The sequence below is a fragment of the Felis catus genome, chromosome D1 (assembly GCF_018350175.1).
Source record: "Felis catus isolate Fca126 chromosome D1, F.catus_Fca126_mat1.0, whole genome shotgun sequence".
Taxonomy (NCBI): domain Eukaryota; kingdom Metazoa; phylum Chordata; class Mammalia; order Carnivora; family Felidae; genus Felis; species Felis catus.
This window is the reverse complement of record NC_058377.1, coordinates 75735735-75755044: the sequence shown is the minus strand read 5'-3', so window position 1 is coordinate 75755044 and position 19310 is coordinate 75735735. Positions and strand designations below refer to the sequence as shown.

The following is a 19310-nucleotide window of genomic DNA, read 5'->3' as shown; positions in this document are numbered from 1 at the left end:
AATACAAGGTCAAAAAATGCAATGATCAAAGGGGATATTAGGTACTCCAAGGGAATGCAGACCACAGAGTACATGTCAGAGAAAGGTTACAGAGGAGGCAAGGCTTAGGCCAAATCTTTCCCAACCAGCAGAAGTTCACCAGGCAAAGAGAGTACGGAAGGAGTGATGTGCACAAAGGCACTGGGGTTTGAGAGAGCAGGGCACACTTGAGGAAGAGCAGGTAGCTCAACAGGAATAGAGTAACTAATAGGTTATAATCTCAATAAGTAGGAGAAAAGCCCAAGTCAGAATCCAAGATAACACCACAAGCTAAGGGATGAACAGAGAAAAGCGAGTTCATAAAAAGAGTAAGAAGCAGTCTGACAAGGAAAAAAAGAAAACCGTGAGGCCAAGATGGAGGGAGAAATGAGGCCAAGATGGAGGGAGTGATGAAGGCTGCAGGTGGTCCAAGTAAAGTGAGTTCACTGACAATCCTAACGGGGACATCAGTGACACTGACAACAGCCATTTCAATGGAATGTGACGGCAGCAGGTTGAGAAAGGTCATGGAAGTGGCAAAAATAAGAGAACCCAAGGGTAGACATTGTTTTCAAAAAGTATGATTGTTAAAAAAAAGCATCATGCTTAGAACTGAACCATCAGGGAACTTGCCTGGGCCCTGAACTTTAAGGAGAGCCCCCAGTCTGGCTCCCCTCCGGCTCCACCCATGTCCATGTGGCTAAGGGGACATGCTCACCTAGAGCCCGTACACTCCCTTTTAGGCCTTGGAATTCTTTACTCGGTTGGAACCAAGTCTACTTTCCAAGATTACACAAGCCTCTTCCTAGGTCTCTCTTTCCATGAGTTAACTCAGCCCCTCGCATGCTCATTTCTAAACCTGAGGCACAGATCACGGATGACTGTTAGGGGTGGAAGGGTGTGGATGGATCTTGGACATGTGGACCAGGTGTCTGCACTCTTGGATGCATGACCATTCATGATGTAGGGTGGAGTCAGCATAGAAAGTGAAGTAGGGTGTGCCACAGGCTTCCACCTACAGTCTTATCTCAGGCTTCAGAAAACTTAGAGGAAATGTGTAAGAAGGAATTATTGGTGATGGAATGAGGCCAAGAGAGGGTGCTTTTGAAAATTAGCACTATTTGATGTTTTGTTTTACTTTTAAGTAAACTTTACGCCCAGTGTGGGGGGTTGAACTCACAACCCTGAGATCAAGAGTCACATGCTCCACTGACGGAGCCAGCCAGGTGCCCCCAAAATGAGCATCGTTCGGACAAATCTGTGGTAAAGGGGATATTGAAGCTACAGATAGAGAAACTAGGTCCCCATATTGGTGAGGAGTTCAGCAGCAAATATTTCCAAAAAAGAAACCAATTACAGACATGGGGACAGGGTTAAGGAACTAAAGAAGGGATGTCAATGCACCAAAGACGAGCAACAGTGAGAAGCCATTATATCCCATTATATCCCTAGGCCTGTAAGTGCAGTAGGTTGTCAAGATAATATTGCCAGAGCCTAGGGAGCTTGGGATCTGCAGCTGCAGTCACTCCCAGAAATTCAACAAATCAAGAGGAAAGCAAGAGGAATAAATACCTCAGCCTTCCTCTCCTCCAGCCCTTGACTTGGTGCAATTGCCTGCCATGGACTGAAACCAACTAGAAGAAACCAGCCAGCAAAGTATCCCGGGGGCAATGCATTCCCTAGAGGCCAGCCTCTTCAGGCAAAAGCAGGGAAAGAAGGGTTGCAAGTAAATTTGGAAGGGCAAACAAAGAATAAATAATTAATACTGTCCCCAAGAAGGCAGAAGATGACTTAACTAAGTGGAAATGTGAATACAGTGGAAAGGAAGTTGGCAGGAAGGAAATGGGAGGCATTTATGTCGAATAACCATCTCTTTTGCTCTCTGCAGTTAGAGGGGAAGGTTGATAGTGGATGAGGTAAGCAGGCAAGGGAATGTTTTGGCTTAACGCCTGTAGATGGCGGTTGACTTAAGGCCATTGTACAGTATAGGTAATACCCTAAGATAAGGCTATTTTCCACATGCCTTCTCAATGTAAGAGATGTCACATTTCCCAAGTCTCCCTCTCCTTTCCCTACATTAAACAGAACCACATAGCAGGTAAAAGTCTTGGGAGGATTTTTTCCTTCCCTCTTTCCTGAAATTACCTCTAGAACCACCTCAGCCTCTGCCAACAAACCTCCAGCAACTTAGAGGCCCACACACTTCAGAATACTTACCTCTGAAATACGGATTCATGATTCAAAACAGCCTCTCTAGGGACACCTGGCTGGCTCAGTCATAAGAGCATGCAACTCTTGATCTTGGGGTTGTGAGTTCGAGCCCCATGTTGGGTTTAGAATAAACAAACTTTTTTTTTTTAAGGCTTTCTATCTGATAGGTTCCTCCTCTAACCAAATCAAGACTCCCTACCTGTTAGAAGAAAAATATTTCTTACAGCTAATTTTCACCACATTATAAAGAACTAGTAGTCTTACCTCTAATCCTCCCATGGGTATCTGCACTGGAAAAATACCTCTTTGTCCCAAAAAAGCAATCTCTAAATTTCAGAGAAAATGAGCTTAAGAATTTGGGATGTTTAGACAAGGATATTTCCCCCACTACCCCCTCCAACCAACTGACCCTAAATCTAACAATGACTCCTTTTCCTTTATGTTTTAGAACATACCATCTGTTTTTGTTGTTGTTTAACAAACAGAGGAAGAAAAAGGAGAAGGTGAAACAAGATTCTGTTTTGGAAAAGAGTGTCTCAGTGCATAGGCAAACATCTTTTTCCCTTGTGGGCTCTTAAGTGTTGGACACGATTGGGTTTCATATCAAGACAACAAACCCAGAGGTAGTTTTAACATTGGTATGAACCTCACAACACCGACTTCTCACACCCACTCAAAGGAAACAAGACCAGTCTCCTCTGGGGTCCCCTGTTCGTGTGTGGGGGTGGGGGCGGTGGGCAGTGGGCCAGTTCATTTCTCCAGGACCGGTCACCCAACTCACTAGACCGAATTCCCCCCCTGCACCCTAGGGGGCAGCTCCACCCCAACACAAAACCAGACTCGCTAAGAGGCGTCTGCTCGGGATCCCGGGGGCCTGGGGCCTGGAAAGAAGGCGGAATAGATTCCATACTCTCTCTTCTCCCTCCAGCCGTCGACAAACGCGGCCCTTTCAGGCCCAGGGAAAGGTCCTATACCCTTTCCCACCCAGCGCCCCGTCAGGTCAGCCAACTTCACCTTCATCCAAGCCTCTTTATCCAGAAGGACTCTGGGACAGGAAATCAATAGTTGCAGCTCGAGGCGAGGGGAAAGGGCGGGGAGAAAAGGGAAGCTGGGACAGGTTGGTGGGGAGGTGGCGAGGCGGTGAGGAAGCGGTTCATTGTGGGGCCTCTACGGGTAATTAAAGCGGCTGAAAGGCGTTGCCAGGACCAGGGGAGCGTGCGGGGGGGGGGGGGGGGATCACCTGTTTTACCCCTGGCGTCGGGCCACACTTCGTGGCGGGACCAAGACGGAAGAGGAGAGCGCTCAGAGGGCGATGCATGGTAGGACGCGGGGCTGGACCCGAGGGCCCAGGGGCCCCGGGGCTTTGCTCTCCGCACCGAGGGGATCACGAGACCCGAGGCGCAGGAACCGCGCCGGCGCAGTCTTCCCGGGCTGGCCGCTCTGCCCCGAAGCCCCCAGCGCACTGGGCGCTCGATCTCTCCACGCCCGGCGCGCCCTGGGCACCCGGAAATGCTGTCTTTCCAGGGGCCTGACGGGACGAGGCGCTGGGAGCTGATGGGGCCCGCGGTGGGGCGACAAAGAGCTGAGCGTTTTTAAACTTCAGAAGGTCAGATCTGGAAGGAAGGGCCTATAGAGAGCTCGCTAGGGGAGTCCCTCCTTTCACACACAGGGACACTGAGGCCCGGGAGACAAGGGCTGTCACCAAGGACCCCCAGTGAAGTGAAATGGATCCAAATGTGAGTTAAAAGGATATTTAACTCGGCAGTCTGAGGGAGAGCTGGTCAAGCAAGGGAAAGCGAAGGCAATTTATTTTTAAGGCGAGAGAGAGAGAGAGAGAGAGAGAGAGAGAGAGAAACATTAGCTTTGAGAAGAAACAATACGAAAGTGATTTCCCAGACAAGGGGGCGGGGGGAGTGTGGTGTGATGGAGAGAAAAAGTAGTCAAGGTCCAACTCATCTAAATTTAATTTTGATCGTTTTGAATGGGCCGAGATCGCCTGTGCCGACGCCTCACCGTGTTAATATCGTTGGGCCTTGGCGTCCAAGCCCCGCGTTAAAGTAAACTCCCGCCAGGCAGGCACTGCTCGCCGAGCTGCTCTACACAGATCCTCTTTCTTCGGGTTCAAAAAGAAGAAGAAGAAGAAAAAGAAAACACAAAAAACCCACAAAAAAACACAACACACAGTTAACCACCTGTCAGGGCTGAGGATACAATGAGGCTCCTCGAAAAAGAGCTTTTCATGCATGCGTAATATATTTGTTCAGCTATTCACTTAATGAAGCTGATAAATGTGATGCAAGACAATAGTCAAGTTAATCTATTTAGTAAAATGTTTTGAGACTTTCAGGCTACGTTAAGGAGGGGAGCGTTGGGCGACATTTTCATTTAAATGCGCTCATCTCCCCTCTTAGGCTGCACAGGGGGGTTCAGGCAATCTATGTGAATATAATTTCTTATAAATGTGTCTTTAATGGGTTTAATTCACCCTTGCCAGCTGTTTTGGGGGCTATTTTGTAAGAGCAAAACAAACGTTTCAGGCTTGGAAAGCTAGTTAAAATTAGTTTCGGTCAGCGAGGCCAAGCTATATTTCCTGCAAACCATCTGCTTGATTGGCACAATAGAAGGATTTTCAAGGAAAAGAGGGGGGGAGTGAGTGTGAAAGGAATGAGGGGTGGGGAGAGACGACAGAAAGGGCTGGGGAGGCCGGTAGTTCCTAGTGGCCTATTCTGAAGGTGAACCCCTTAGAGGTGTCTTAATAGAGCGGCTTGCCTAGAGGGTGGGACGGCTGGAAAGCGCTTGCAGCCCGAGCCTCGTCGCCCTCCTCCTTTGCCCAGGGGGTCAGCTCCCTCTTTTCCCCCCAAGACCGGAGAAACCAGGCAGCGGGGCCCTTTCCCGGTTGCCGCCTTTCCGCGTCCTAACTTCCGAGGCGTGCTCCAACTGTCTGCAGCCCCAGCCCCAGAGAGCCACGGCCAGGGGATTCAAACCCTTGCAAAGTGCTACCTTGAGGTCCCAACCTTCCCTAACTTCCCTAACTGGTTATGTTTTCTGACGGCCGGGAATCTTAAGTCACTCTACTTTGCAGGCCCTTCTCCCTCTGCGGCCTGCGGTTACCGAGGTGCTCCCGACTCCGCCCATATTGCAAGGGGCCCCACAACTGCAAGAGCTTGGCGCGTGGGGCTGGGACCCGCCCGCTCTCCACTGCCGGGGAGGAAAGAAATTCCCCATAGCGGGTTCTGAGAGCCCACCCTGCGGTCCCAGGGAGGCTCTGGCAGCTTTGGCTTTGTAGGCCCCAGGAGTCCGGCCAGCTTTGCTGCAGCCTCCCGCAGCAAGCAGTTGCGCCCGCGGCACAGGCAAGGACCTTAAAGGCAGCCAGGGCCTCCGATTCTCTCTTTGCCTCTCGCGCTTTTTCCTTTGAAAGAGAAATAAACAACGCAGCTCTGGGAGAGAGGACGTGAGCGACTTCTTTGAAATAAACTTGAAGATAACGACATTACAATGAATGGCAGGACGCACAAAACCCCATGGGCTCAGGTCAAACGGCATTAGTCACAGGTCTTAGCCGCAGCCGCCGCGCCGCGCAGCCCCTTAGGCTATCGCGGAGTTTGAAAAGACGCGTTCAAGGAGATCACTTAAAGTAAGATCCTTTCGTCCGATTTCTTGCTTCCTTAGGATTTATTCTGCCTTTTCACGGGCGGCCAGCCCTCGCCCCCGCCCTCACTTTTCCTCTTTGCGCCTTAGGAATTCCTTAGGGGACTCTGCAGACGGACCGCTGGAGGCAAGGTCCACGTGGATCTCAGCAAGGGGTTGACCCACCTTCCAAAAATGTCAGGGCCCCTTTTACAAGCGGCGAAGTTAGCAGCAGTTAGTCTATAGTAAGACAGAATGACCCGGGAGCTGGGGAGGCATGTGTACGCGCGCGCCCGCGCGCCCGCGCGCGCGTGATAGTAAAGGGCCAATGGAGCGTGTCAATCTACAGGATAATAACTAAAAACTACACCCCAGCGAAATGCCCCAGCAGGAGAAGAGGCCTGGGGAAGAGGATGGCACTAGGAAGGCCCCAGACTAGCTTTGAGTTCTGAGCACTCCCCTCCTCCTCGCCAAAACCCCTGCAAACCGAGGCTCTATTCCGATCTTCCGGAAGACCTGGGCAAGCGCTTCTCTGATGGGTAATTCAACACCTGTTGTTACCGCTCTTCTCCACCCCTGGAACAAGCCACAGCTCCAGGCGGGGAGGAAAGGAACGAGGGAGGGAGGGAGAAGTGGAGGAAGGTGGAAGGAGGAGGAAGAGAAGGAGGCGTTGGCGATGGAGAATTAGAGATGAGAAGAGTTGGAGGGAGAGAATGCAAAAAACAGAGCCGATCTTCCAGCTTCCACAAAGCAGTTGGGGACGGGGGTAGCGGGAAATTGACTGCGATGGAAAACTTCGTCTTGTGGCAAGATGAAAGTGCAGGTGTTCAAACAGTTTAGACTTTTCTCCCCTATTTTATTGCAAGACTTCAAAAAGAGAAACTTTGGAAGTTCTTCACACACGTCCCTCGTCCGTTTCCAGAGGTCTCCAATTAACTGGAGCGATGCATTTCCCATATTTAAATACCCACTTATTTAGAAGTCATTCCTTTCCTTAGAGGTTTTCGACAGCCTGCCTGGCCAGTACGCCTCCATAAGAGTCTCGGGCTCAGAAACTCCATACTTGCGTCATCGTAAAGCATTATAATTCGGCTCCAGAGCCTGGCCCTAAATAACTTTTTAATTTGAATCAAGGGAGGGCTTTAGCGGGCTCCGTTTCTGGTTTAATGTGATATAAATCGCAGATGCACTTTTATTGAATGGTTAAAGCAGCGACATGGAGATCATCAACACAAAACGCCCTGAACAAAACCATCGAGAGAAATAAAGCTGGTTAATAAGATTTTTGAGAAAGCTTTGTGTTAAAAAGCAAAAAGGAAAACCAGCTGAAGGTGACAGTTAGTTCATGGTTAATAGGATCAGGGCGGCCTGGCTGGGCTGCACACTTCTCTTTGGGGAGGTTCAGCCACACCAGAGAAATGAATGGGACGTTTAACACATCTGTTATCTCGCCGAACAGAGAAACGGGGGGATCGAGGTTCGGCATTACCCCAGCCCCAGCCCCCCAGTGAAGAGAAAGACTGTCTCCGGGAAGACTCTCATTTGAGGTCCCCGATTAAGCATAGGGTCTCCTGACGTGGGACCAGCATTCTTGAGAACTGCGATCTTCCCAGGCTGTTTTCAGGCGTTTGTATACTGCAGTTAATTAAGAAGCTGCAAAACTTTGGCCAAAGTTAAGCACCCGGCAATGGGTAGGGCTCTCTCGAGGAATCTCAACTTTTGCTGCTATGGCTTCAAAAGTCCAGGCCGTAAGTTTCAAATGAAATTTCTGAGGGCTCCTTGAGGTGGGAAAAGGGCCGGCATAGCACTTCTAGCATTCAGGTCGCCTGGCCTGAGGCTGCTCAAGTGGAATCCAGCAGCCTGGACCCCGTGCGTTGCTCCCCTCTGATCCTCCCCCAGGCAAGCTGCGGAGTGCTCCTTGCTGACACTTCTAAAGAAATCTCGCTGAAATCGTTTTTCCAAGTTTCTGGGAGTTTGCAGGAGACACATTTTACTATTCAGGTATCTACCAACTCTCTCAAACTCTTAGTTTCCCGACCCGAAATAACTCAAATCCAGACCTCCCCCTCCATCCTTATGGACTCCACCCAATAACCCCAAAGCATTAATTCCAAATCTCCCTGTGTTGTCAGAATAGCACCCCACAAACACTGATTTTACCCACCCCTCACATCTGCTTTATGCCTCCGCTGGAGTAACCTATACAGCTAGAGACTGAAGAGGGAGTATATTTTCGTGTTCACTGACTTGAAATCTTCCGTTGCCCTCCCCACAAGGGGGAGGGCTATTTTACTGATTGCCTGGAGACGAATTTCTATGAATATTTATTGATTTATTTTCCAGACTCGGCAGGGGAGCTGCAAATAAATTTAGTACGTTCTTTAAATAATTCCTTTTCTATGAGGCAAGATGTCATCTGAAACTTCTAAATAGGCATTTAATTAGCCCGGGTGTTGCTTCGGAACAAAAACTCCCGGCGAGAGCTTTGGGGGCGCACTGTATTGCAAAGAGGCGGTCGATATGCAGAATTGATGCGCGCCAGCCTTTGTTGCCGGCCCATTGTGCGGGCCATGCTTATGAAGACTAATCCAATCATAAATTGCACCCCTGCGCCAATCAGAGCGCCCAGAGCCTCCGGCGAATGAAGCTCGAGTGGAGAACTTTGTTGAACTTCATTGTCAGAGCTGTCACTTTTCAAAGCGCTTTAACGGGCGGGCCACTATAAAACCATCACCTCGACGGGAGGACCACGGAGGACTCGCAGACGCCCAAGTGGGATCATTACTTGGAGACGTTTGCTAAGCCCAAGAGAGAGGGCATCACGGGGGCGGGAGGGGCGGGAAGCGAGGTATTTACCCTCAGGCCACTGGAAGAAGGGTTATTCCGCCCGCCCCGCGCCTAACATGATGTTCCCTGGCCTCCTCGCGCCCCCCGCCGGGTACCCGAGCCTCTTGCGCCCCACGCCCACCTTAACGCTGCCCCAGTCCCTGCAGTCGGCATTTTCCGGCCACTCGAGCTTCCTGGTGGAGGATCTGATCCGCATCAGCCGGCCTCCGGCTTACCTGCCCCGCAGCTTACCCACGGCCAGCATGTCGCCCCCTAGGCAGGGGGCCCCCGCGACTCTCACAGACACCGGGACCTCGGACCTGGGCTCCCCGGGTCCAGGCAGCCGACCGGACGGTTCACCTCAGACGGCCGCCGCCCCTGCCAGCGAGCCAACGTTTCTGAAGTTTGGGGTTAACGCCATCCTCTCCTCTGCTCCCAGAACCGGTAAGTGAGCGCAGGGCACTGAGGGCCGGTCCAGGTGCGAGTCCTTCTTGCCCCGGTTTCCTGTTTCCTTGCCCACTCACACATCTGCGCACATACACTCACGCAGGGTCCCCGGGACCCCACTCGCGCAATGTGAGACTCAGGTCCAGCCAATTCCCGGAAGAAAAGCCTCCAGGTTCGCCCCACCCTCAGAACGAACTTGATTACCTGCAGTCGGAGAGAGCGCCCGCCCCTAGGCGTGTTGTGTTTCTGCCCTCAAACTTTTGGAAGCCAGTTTTTATAAACCCAAGACAATATATTTACTAGCTTAGCTAGTATAATGGATCTACAATTCTTTTCCTACCCTCCCTAATACTACATATCTCGTTAGTACCTAGGATGAGAATCGGGACAGGGAGCCAACTCTGAGGTGGGGGGGGGGAGGGCGGGTGGTGGTGGAAGGATTCCACAGATGACATGATGTTAGGAAAAGGTTTCTTCTACTTTGTCAAAACATTGAGAAAGATGCCTTTGAAGCCAGCTGAAGGGTTAATCATATCATATATTCAATGCTCTGTACAATAACCAAGTACCTAATCAAATTCCCTTTCTGTCTCTCTCCCTCTTTTCCTTTCTCCTTTACTCTCTGCCAGAAACATCCCCTGCCTTACTCCAGAGCGTCCCTCCCAAGACCTTCGCCTTTCCCTACTTTGAAGGCTCCTTCCAGCCTTTCATCAGATCTTCTTATTTCCCAGGTAGGTCTCATCCCCCTTCCTGGGGGGCGGCGCCCCAGCCCCAGCCCGTCGCTCCCTGCTCCGAAAGCCATATTTCTCCGTCCACCCCTCGGGGTTATGCTCTGGTTCAGAGGTTGCGAGGCGTACAACATTCACGAATCCGTCGCGCCAATTTGATGCCCTATTTAGCACAAGCAGTGACTGCTTGACACTTTGCACCAATTCCCTGCTCTACAAATTAGCAGGAATTGTCATGGTCCCAATTTGAGGCGGTTCCCTTCCCGGCGAGGAGCTGTTGGCATCCCTTCACGCCGCCGTTTTCCCACAGAGTCAGTGCACTTGGCCACGATTCCGCCACAAAGGTTTCAGCACCATGACCAATTGGTCAGCTCCTCCGGGCAGCCACACACAGACCGGCCCTCGCCCCTCCACGCCGCCGAGAGACACCTACCAGCCGGGGCTAATTTCTCTTTAAGACTCATTCAGGGTTTCGGGCTTTTCACAAGACCACATGGGGTGCCCTCTTGTGTGGGATGCCTGGGGTCGCCCAGGGGGAGGGGGACTAGATCCTCCCACAACCCCAACCTTCTATTTCCAACCTGATTTCCCAACCTCTTCTCGTACCCTTCCCCCCACCGCCTTATCTTTTTTAAAGACCTTCAACTTCTAAAATAAGTCTGAGGGAAGCCCGTAATGGGGTCCTAGTCTGGAGGAGAAACACCTTCAACAGTTTACACGAGGTTTTTATCCATCCTGGAATCCCAGTGGTGCCTCAAAGTATAGCTGAAAACTCAGCAACCGGTCAAGACTCAGGAGACAGAGGAGAGCCTATAAAGAGAAGGGAGACTGGGCACGGTTGGTGGGGGATGGGTAGAACCACGACAACACTCCCAAATATCAGAGAAAGAAATAAGCAATTGATTTTTAAAAGGGGGAGAGAGAATTCACCAACAGCCCCCCACCACCATTCATGCTGCTGCTGATAATGGCATTTGCTGCCTTTCTCCCTCATCTCAATGCTCCAACAAAAACAACCCGAGCTTTATAAATAGCTTTTCATGTCCATTTAATGAAAATGATTCCGGGAAGAGAAGCCTCTGCCATCAGTATTCTCCCAATGGTCTTGGCCTGCAGTTGTGTTTAGTTTGAAAGTGTAAATCTCTTTTGTCCCAGTAATATATGGCTTTCGCTGCTTGTCCTCAGTCTTTTTCTGTTAGTTCATTACTACACAATTACCATTCACGCTTCATTAGAGTCTCTGTTTCTTTTTGGTTTTTTTTTTCCCCTCCCTTAAAGGAAAACTCTCCCCCTTTTTATCATGCCAATACCCATTGGGGAGCGGTCAATGTGCTAATTAGCTGCCACTTTTCATGTATTCGGGCCGAATTCTTTACGTTTTGTGGGGGAGGGGAAGAAAGATTAATATGAAAAAGATGAATGCTGATTGGATTTTTCAAAAAAAAAAAAATCCAAAGCGGATTTTCTTCTGTCAAATAAGTAAGGCACCTCATTTTCATCTAAAGAATGCAAAAGCCACCAAGGTGATAAAAGCATAAGGGGGAAACCCAGCGGCCTCAGCTGGATATTTTTATTTTTATTTTTGTAAATTTTTTCTGCTGCTATTTTAGCCGATATACGCAGGTTTGTTCCCTTGACACTGTTCCCCTGAGACTGTTGAATGGAAAAACGAAACAGGCTATTGTGGAGGCTGTTTTCTGTGTTTCCGTGGTTTTACCTAATCCGGGTTTGCCTGGTTGAAAGGGAAAGTTATTTGGGCGGAAAGCGCCTTTCAGTCTCGCAGGTTTGTAGGTTCCTGGCCTATTCTCCAAGGGGAGAAAAAGGAGAGCTTTAAAGAGATGAAGGGATCAGAGAGAAAAACCGAGGGAGGCCACGAGGGAGGGGCAGACGCTACTGCCGCGGCGGGACGCCGCCCACTCACTCGCAACCCCCCACCCCACCCCTCCGCAGCGTCCTCGAGCGTCGTGCCCATCCCGGGGACCTTCTCCTGGCCGCTTGCTGCCCGCGGCAAGCCTCGCCGAGGCATGCTGCGACGAGCCGTGTTCTCCGACGTGCAGCGCAAGGCGCTGGAGAAGATGTTCCAGAAGCAGAAGTACATCAGCAAGCCCGACCGCAAGAAGCTGGCGGCCAAGTTGGGCTTGAAAGACTCACAAGTGAGGGCGGTCTCCCCAAAGCCCCACCCTCCCCGCTTCACCCCTCCCCCACGCATCGTGCAATTGGAAGGGTCCTCTGAAACCCGTTAGGTCCCCTCCCACGGATGGGGAAAGTAAAGTCTAGAGAGGGAATGAGCGCACGAGCCAGCTTCCTTGAGGCCACTCGGGACAGCTTGCTTCTCTCCCCGGCTCATTGCCCCCCACCTGCGCCCAGCCGCGTCAGGTGCGTGAGGATGGGGCTAGAGGAGCGAGAAGCTGAGAAGGGGGTGAGGGTAGGGTGAGTCCTTGACCATCTGAACTCACTGGGCAGCGGGCAAGGAGGGGGAGAAGGACAGAGCCTCTTACCTCCTCGACGGTCCTGCCGGAGCCCCTCCCCCACGCCCTTGGTGGGGAGCGCCTGCGATAACCGCCGCTTGTCCCCCGCTCTCTCCCCTCCCCGCTCCAGGTGAAAATCTGGTTCCAGAACCGACGCATGAAGTGGCGGAACTCCAAGGAGCGCGAGCTTCTGTCTAGCGGGGGCTGCCGAGAGCAGACCCTTCCCACGAAACTCAATCCGCACCCGGACCTCAGCGACGTGGGCCAGAAGGGCCCAGGGGATGACGAGGAGGAAGACGACGGCCCGGGCAGCCCCCGCCACCGCCTGGTCTATCACGCGTCCCCCGACCCTGGGCACCTGCGGGACCCGCGGCTGGAAGGGCCGCTGCCTGCCTCACCGGCTCACTCCAGCAGCCCCGGCAAGCCTTCGGACTTCTCCGACTCCGAGGACGATGAGGAGGGCGAAGAGGAGGAGATCACCGTGTCTTAGAAGCTCTCCCGTGCCCTGCGTACTGTTTCAAAGTACTTTGAAATTGAAGAGGTGTGATTCAGTCTGCTTGTCCGCTTAGTCCCCGCTGTCCAGACGCTGCCGCTTCCCTTTGCAGAACCTCAGCCTGGTCAAGGGCGCCGCAGCCCCTTCCATTGCCCAAAATGGCGTTTCCTTGCCCCACACACCTCCCAGCAGCTCTCTCCACGTAAGTGAAGTTTAGGTCTTGGTCCCAGCCTTAACTTCCCACCGGAGCTCCTATTTTGCTTATTGCAAGCTATTTAAAACACAGTGGGGTGTTCACTCCTATAGCCTGGGTCTTGCTGTGAGCCAGGCCCTGCTGGTCTTTAGAAGCCACAACTCTGTAAGACAGGAAACTCTTTATGGAGAAGGAAACGGAGTTAGGAGTCACAACATCAAGCATATAACTCTAAGACCTCCGACTTCCTAGATCCACCCCCCTGTCTTAGGTGGAACGGTCTCCTACCCATGTCGACTCTGGTAACCCAGTCTTTCCATAGCAGCTCCCTTAGATATCTGAATTAAAAAAAAACCTTTTTTTTTTTTTTTAATTTTATACACATATACACCTTCTGGTCTAAGGCACAACATAAATACGGAGTCCTTCCTGTTGTATTCCAAATGCTCTCTGGGCAAAGAAGTGAGTTATTGAAGGAAGAGTCAGTCTCTATTTCTGTATGTGTCTTTCAGAGCTTTTTCTTTTTAATTTCTGCATCCATAGTATATGCACCAAGCACTCTACCTTGTGCCCTTTTATTATTTCTGGGGAGATTACACTGACCTGCAAGACTCGAGCACTGGGCATGACATAAGCAGAGAGAGAACCCACAGCCTCTTTGATTTTGATTTTTTTTTTTTTTACAGAACTTTGCTGTCTTTGCACAGCTTTTATGAACTGTACACTATTTTGTACACATGTGTTGTATGATATTTTATACCAATGTTATTTTGAATGACTATAAAGGATTGACTAGACTTTTCTCTCTGTCTCTCTCTGCAATGGCTTTTAAACTTTAAAAAGGTAGCTGTTGAATTGCATAACTTATAAAGAAATACTTATTTTGTATTTGTACCTTGTACAGATTTTTATATATGTATATATGTATCAAATGAACAAATGCCAAATAAAAAGTAGAATGGACATAGTGGTCAAGTATATCATTAATTCACAGAATGTCAGAGCTGAAAGGGATGATGAGCTTCTCATCCAAGCGCTACTGGGATTTCAGGAAGGGAAGCTGACATTCGAGAGAGAATGGCACATGTCTAAAGCCATCCAGCTGTTTAGTGGCCGAGCTGGAACTAGAACCCATCTCTGACTCTCAGGCCAGTGCCTTTTCTGCTTCCCTGTACCATCGATAACCACATTTGCTATGGTTACGAGGAAAGGAGCTCCAGTAAAGTGGTACCAACAAGTTGAGTCTGCAGTAATCCTTCTTCTCTAAGTCCTGAAATCATTGAAAGTCAGTTTAAGCTGTTCAAGTTTACGATGGCTTTACTTTCCCTTCTTGAAAGTTTATACAATTTCTATTCCCCAGCGAAGCTCAAAATTGGTCTTATCTTTTGTGTGTAAGCTGATTTTCTCAGGAATGTCATCCATAGCCATGACTTGTGGGCCCAGATACAGACTCTGGGGCTCACAAGTGAAACTAAATTTCTTTAAAGACTAGCTTTCAACAGAAACAATTTAAACAGCAACGTAGGAGCAAAAAACATCAGGTAGAACCCTGGTAAAGGCTTCTGTGGGCTTTCAGAGATTGGTATTTGCTGCCACAGCCACACAGACCCACACTTAATTATCCTAACCCATACCCCAATAGTCGGGGGGGGGGAGTTGTTAAACTTAAATTTCAATAGTTTGTATCCTATCTGAAATCTGAATTTTTCTATTCTCAGTTTAATTCTCTTTCCAAATAACACGAGCCCTCTCTCCATGTAAGGTTCTGATATCTTCCTGTGCTGGGACTGTTCCTGACACTGGTGATCACTATTTTCATTATTATTTAGAAATGATCCTGAGAACTTGAAAAAAAAATCTTATTGTCATAATTATCTTAATCCAAGAAACCCTCCACATTCCCCCCCCCCCCCAAAACATATGAAACCACCTAGCATGGTGTTCTGCCCATGGTAGACATATAACCTTTTAGATAAGAAATTCTGCTCTGAGTGATTCAGGCTATTTTTTCTCCTTCCCTCCACTGTTGCCTGGACATCCATAGATGGGATCCTGACCAGAGTGGCCCCACTTTACCCTCCCTGCTAGCTCAAGCCCACAGTTCTTACTTACCGTCAAGAACTATTTTCAGGCATGGGGGTAGATTAGTGTCTACATTCAAAGCACTTTGGGGGCACCCCAAAGTGGCATTGTTCACAATAGCCAAGAGATAGTCACATCTCATCATTCACATCATTCACAATAGCTTCTGCAACCTAAATGTCCACCGATGGATGAATAAATAAAGAAAATGTGGTATATACACACAACGGATTATTATTCAGCTTAAGGAAAGAAATCTTGTCACATGCCAAACATGAACGAACCTTGAGGACATTATGCTAAGTGAAATAAGCTGGTAAAAAAAAAGACAAGGACTATACGATTCCACCTATATGAGGTATCCAACACATTCAAACTCAGAAACGGAGAGTAGAATTGTGGTTGCCAAGGGTTGGGGTCAGTTGGGGAAACAGTTGTTCAACGGGTACAGACTTTCAGTTTTACAAGATGAAAGAGTTCTAGAGATTTGTTGTGCAACGATGTGAATACGGCTAACATTACTGAAATGCAATTTAAAAATGATTAAGATGGAAAATGTGTGATTTTTAATTTCAATTAAAACATTTAAAAAATTTTAAATAAACTGGAAAAATAACTCACATGTTAGAAGAACTAAAAGTCCAGTAATGGTCAAAATTATGACCAAATGAAAAAATTCATGGTAAGCAATATTATCATAACACAATGTGAATGTATTGCATAATATAATGTAAGAAGCAATATATGGTGTAAAAGTTTTTCTATATTAGGAAAAGTTAACAGGGCACCTGGCTAGCTCAGTCAGTAGAGCATGCAACTCTTGATTTCCAGGTCGTGAGTTCAAGCCCCATGTTGGCAGTAGGGTTTACGTAAGAAGAGACAGAATTTCCTCTTTTCCAGATGGACTCATGGAGGGTGCAGAAGAGAAGAAAAAGAAGGTTCCTGCTGTGGCAGAAACCCTTTAAACGTAGCAAAGGAATTTTGCAGAGTTGAAAATCAACGATCTGAGAAAGAAGTTTGCCCAAAAGATGCTTCGAAAGGCAAGGAGGAAGCTTATCTATGAAAAAGCTAAGCATTACCACAAGGAATATAGGCAGATGGACAAAAATGAGATTCTGTTGCCAGAAAAGCTGGCAACTTCTACAAACCTGAGGAACCCAAATTGACTTTTGTCATCAGGATCAGAGGTATCAATAGTGTGAGCCCAAAGGTTTGAAAGGTGCTGCAGCTCCTTTGCCTTTGTCAGATATTCAACGGCACCTTTGGAAAGCTCAACAAGGCTTCAGATAACTTGCTGAGGACTGTGGAACCATCTATAGCATGGGGGTACCCAAACCAGAAGTCAGTGAATGAACGGATCTACAAGCGTGGTAAGAGAAAAATCAACAAGAAGCGAATTGCCCTGACAGAGAGCACATTGATCGCTCTATCTCCTGGTAAATATGGCATCGTCTGCATGGAGGATCTGATTCTTGAGATCTATACTGTTGGAGAATGTTTCAAAGAAGCAAACAACTTCCTATGGCCCTTCAAATTATCTTCTCCACAAGAAGCAATGAAGAAAAAGACTACCCATTTTGTGGATGCTGGCAACAGAGAAAATCAGATCAATAGGCTTCCTAGAAGGATGAACTAAGGTATCCACCATGATTATTTTTGTAATCTGGTCAGTTAATAAAGGACTATGTTCAAATTCGAAAAAAAAAGAAAAGAAGAAAAGGGAAATGAGAGAGAAAAAGAAAGAGAGAAAAAGAGAGAAGTTAAGAAAACTCAGAAAAGGAAAGAAAAACCAGCCTAAACTTTTTAAAATGTGTATGCTACTCCCTTATAATCACAAAGGTCTACATCTTCAGAACTACAAATGCCATGTTTTGGCTTTTTAGTGTCTCTTTTAGCTGAACCAAAGGATGAGGACCATGCCCGTTTTGCACACTGTTTCCCTGGTGACATGCATAGCCCCTGACACATACTGAGTGTTTGAGTTCTGTTGAGCGAATAAATAAATTACAAGGTGAGACACTCAAGAGCCTAGACCATAAGTCTGGAAGTTATAAATCTTTCAAATGAGTTGAAGGATAACTTAGGTCAATAATTAAGACAATGAGACTAAATAAACTGGTCAAATGTGTTTTTCAAAGTCAAACCAATTAGCTTAATCCAAAAGACTGAAATAGTTGTATCTCTCCGCTGAAGGAAAAAAAAATACTAAAATGTGTGGCAGGCAGGCATTCCACTGGGTGCATTCTGCTGAGTGGAGATCTCATCGAAATGTAGATCAGGATTCAGAGCTCTGGGTGTGCAGCATGGCTAACCTCTGTTGGTTTACAGAACACACTTTAAGTAGCAACGACTTGATACTCACATGAGTTTTATCCTTGTGGTACGTCATCTAAGGTGGATACTATTATCCCCATATAGAGATGCAAAAACTGAGGCTGGGAGTTTGAGTGATTTCCCATGGGTACCTCAGCCAGAATTCAAACTCAGTTTCATTTAACTCTACGACGCCATCCTGCTCCCTTGACTAAACTGGTAAAACTCCACCTAACCAAACTCCAACCAGTAAGAACTCTCTATTAGAGCTTTATGCATTTTAATATTCTGAAGTTACCGGGAAAAAAAATCAATGGTTATTTAAAACCTTTATTATGCTCCTAAATCTCCTACTGTATCACCAGACTGCCTCTCTGTGGCCTAAATCAGTGATACTGAAACTGGTGTTAAAACTCTTTTATGCTTTTATTTTTTTTATTTTTATTTTTAAACGTTTATTTATTTTTTTGAGACAGAGAGAGACAGAGCATGAACGGGGGAGGGTCAGAGAGAGGGAGACACAGAATCTGAAACAGGCTCCAGGCTCTGAGCTGTCAGCACAGAGCCCGACGTGGGGCTCGAACTCAAACAGTGCGAGATCATGACCTGAGCCGAAGTCGGCCGCTTAACCAACTGAACCACCCAGGCGCCCCGATGCTTTTAAAAACCATTGAATATCTGAAAGATTTTTTGTAACCGTGAGCTTTATCTATCTACATTTTTGGTAGAAGAGATTGAGACTGAGGAAAATAAAATATGTATTCATCACTTCCTGTTAAAACAATTTCATCAAATATCAATATAAATACCATATTTTTGAAAAATAAATACATATTATAAAACAAAAAAATAAAGGAGTATTGTTTTTACATTTTTGCAAATCTCTTTCATGGTTGGCTTAAGAAAAGACAACTGGATTCTCTTATCTATTTCTTTTTTTAAAAAAAATTTTAAAATGTTTACTTAGTTTTGAGAGAGAGTGCAAGCAGGAGAGAGGCAGAGAGAGAGGGAGACACAGAATCCGAAGCAGGCTCCAGGCTCTGAGCTGTCAGCACAGAGCCCGACGCGGGGCTCGAACTCGTGAACTGTGAGATCATGACCTGAGCTGAAGTTGGACGCTTAGCCAACTGAGCTACCCAGGCCCCCTCTCTTAATTATTTCTTCACTCTATCATGATATGAAGAAAATTTGTCTTCACACAGATATGTAATTAGAAAGGGAGGCGTATTTGTACAGCTTTCTTAGATAATTGTGGCTATTCTTTGATACAATGGCAAAACTTGACAAGTGGTAGGTTTTTTTTTTAAAGGGTAGTCACAATTTGGAATCTAAAATCCTATCAATGAACTTTCCAACTCTGATACTCTGTCATCTATTGGTCTATCTTGCATGTTGAATGGATATTTTACCCATGCATGGTTTTGTAACATCATGCATCAGTCATTTGGAAAATATTGGTTCATTGAGTCATGCAGCTATGCTAAATGTTGACACTTTCACGTATTATCAAATAACACATTTGTTCATATCACCACCCATCTCATCATAAAAGTCTTTAAGTACTGAGAAACTGTTAAGTTCATGGTGGTAGATACAAGTTTTCCAAACTTTACATTTGTATTTGAAATCTCAGTTTTTATTATTGAGACAAGTTCTTTTTTGTTTTTCAAACAAAAGGCTCACTTCATTCATTTTTGAGAGAATGTTTATGAGATACTACTGTCAGTCATTCTTTCAAGTGAAGATGAAGTACCGCAAAAAATGCATTAGTTCAAACAGCTGCACAAGTTCTAGTCTTTGAAAAAAAAAAATCACACTTCAGTGCGTAGCAGAAGTGCTTTATTCACACTTCTCATTTCATTGTGCATACTATCCAAAAATCGTATGTTTTAGGGGCACCTGGG

The 19310-nt window shown here is 47.4% G+C and overlaps 1 protein-coding gene, 1 long non-coding RNA gene and 1 pseudogene across 2 annotated transcripts in view; 2 read left to right on the top strand and 1 right to left on the bottom strand.

Moving 5' to 3' along the window:
* The window catches only part of LOC123380536, a 65660-nt gene extending 62008 nt beyond the window's left edge, over positions 1–3652 (bottom strand). Inside the window, exon 1 of the long non-coding RNA XR_006586442.1 lies at positions 3470–3652. This is a non-coding gene — a long non-coding RNA (uncharacterized LOC123380536). The remainder of the gene's footprint in view (positions 1–3469) is intronic.
* A 4939-nt stretch (positions 3653–8591) lies between these two features.
* DBX1 (developing brain homeobox 1) lies at positions 8592–13974 on the top strand. The gene is made up of 4 exons (XM_003993062.3): positions 8592–9126; positions 9759–9860; positions 11808–12010; positions 12456–13974. Exons 1-4 carry the CDS (start codon positions 8760–8762, stop codon positions 12813–12815), a joined length of 1032 nt encoding a protein of 343 aa, XP_003993111.2. The 5' UTR covers positions 8592–8759; the 3' UTR covers positions 12816–13974.
* A 2027-nt stretch (positions 13975–16001) lies between these two features.
* Positions 16002–16729, top strand: LOC101083963 (annotated as a pseudogene).
* The last annotated feature ends 2581 nt before the right edge of the window (positions 16730–19310 follow it).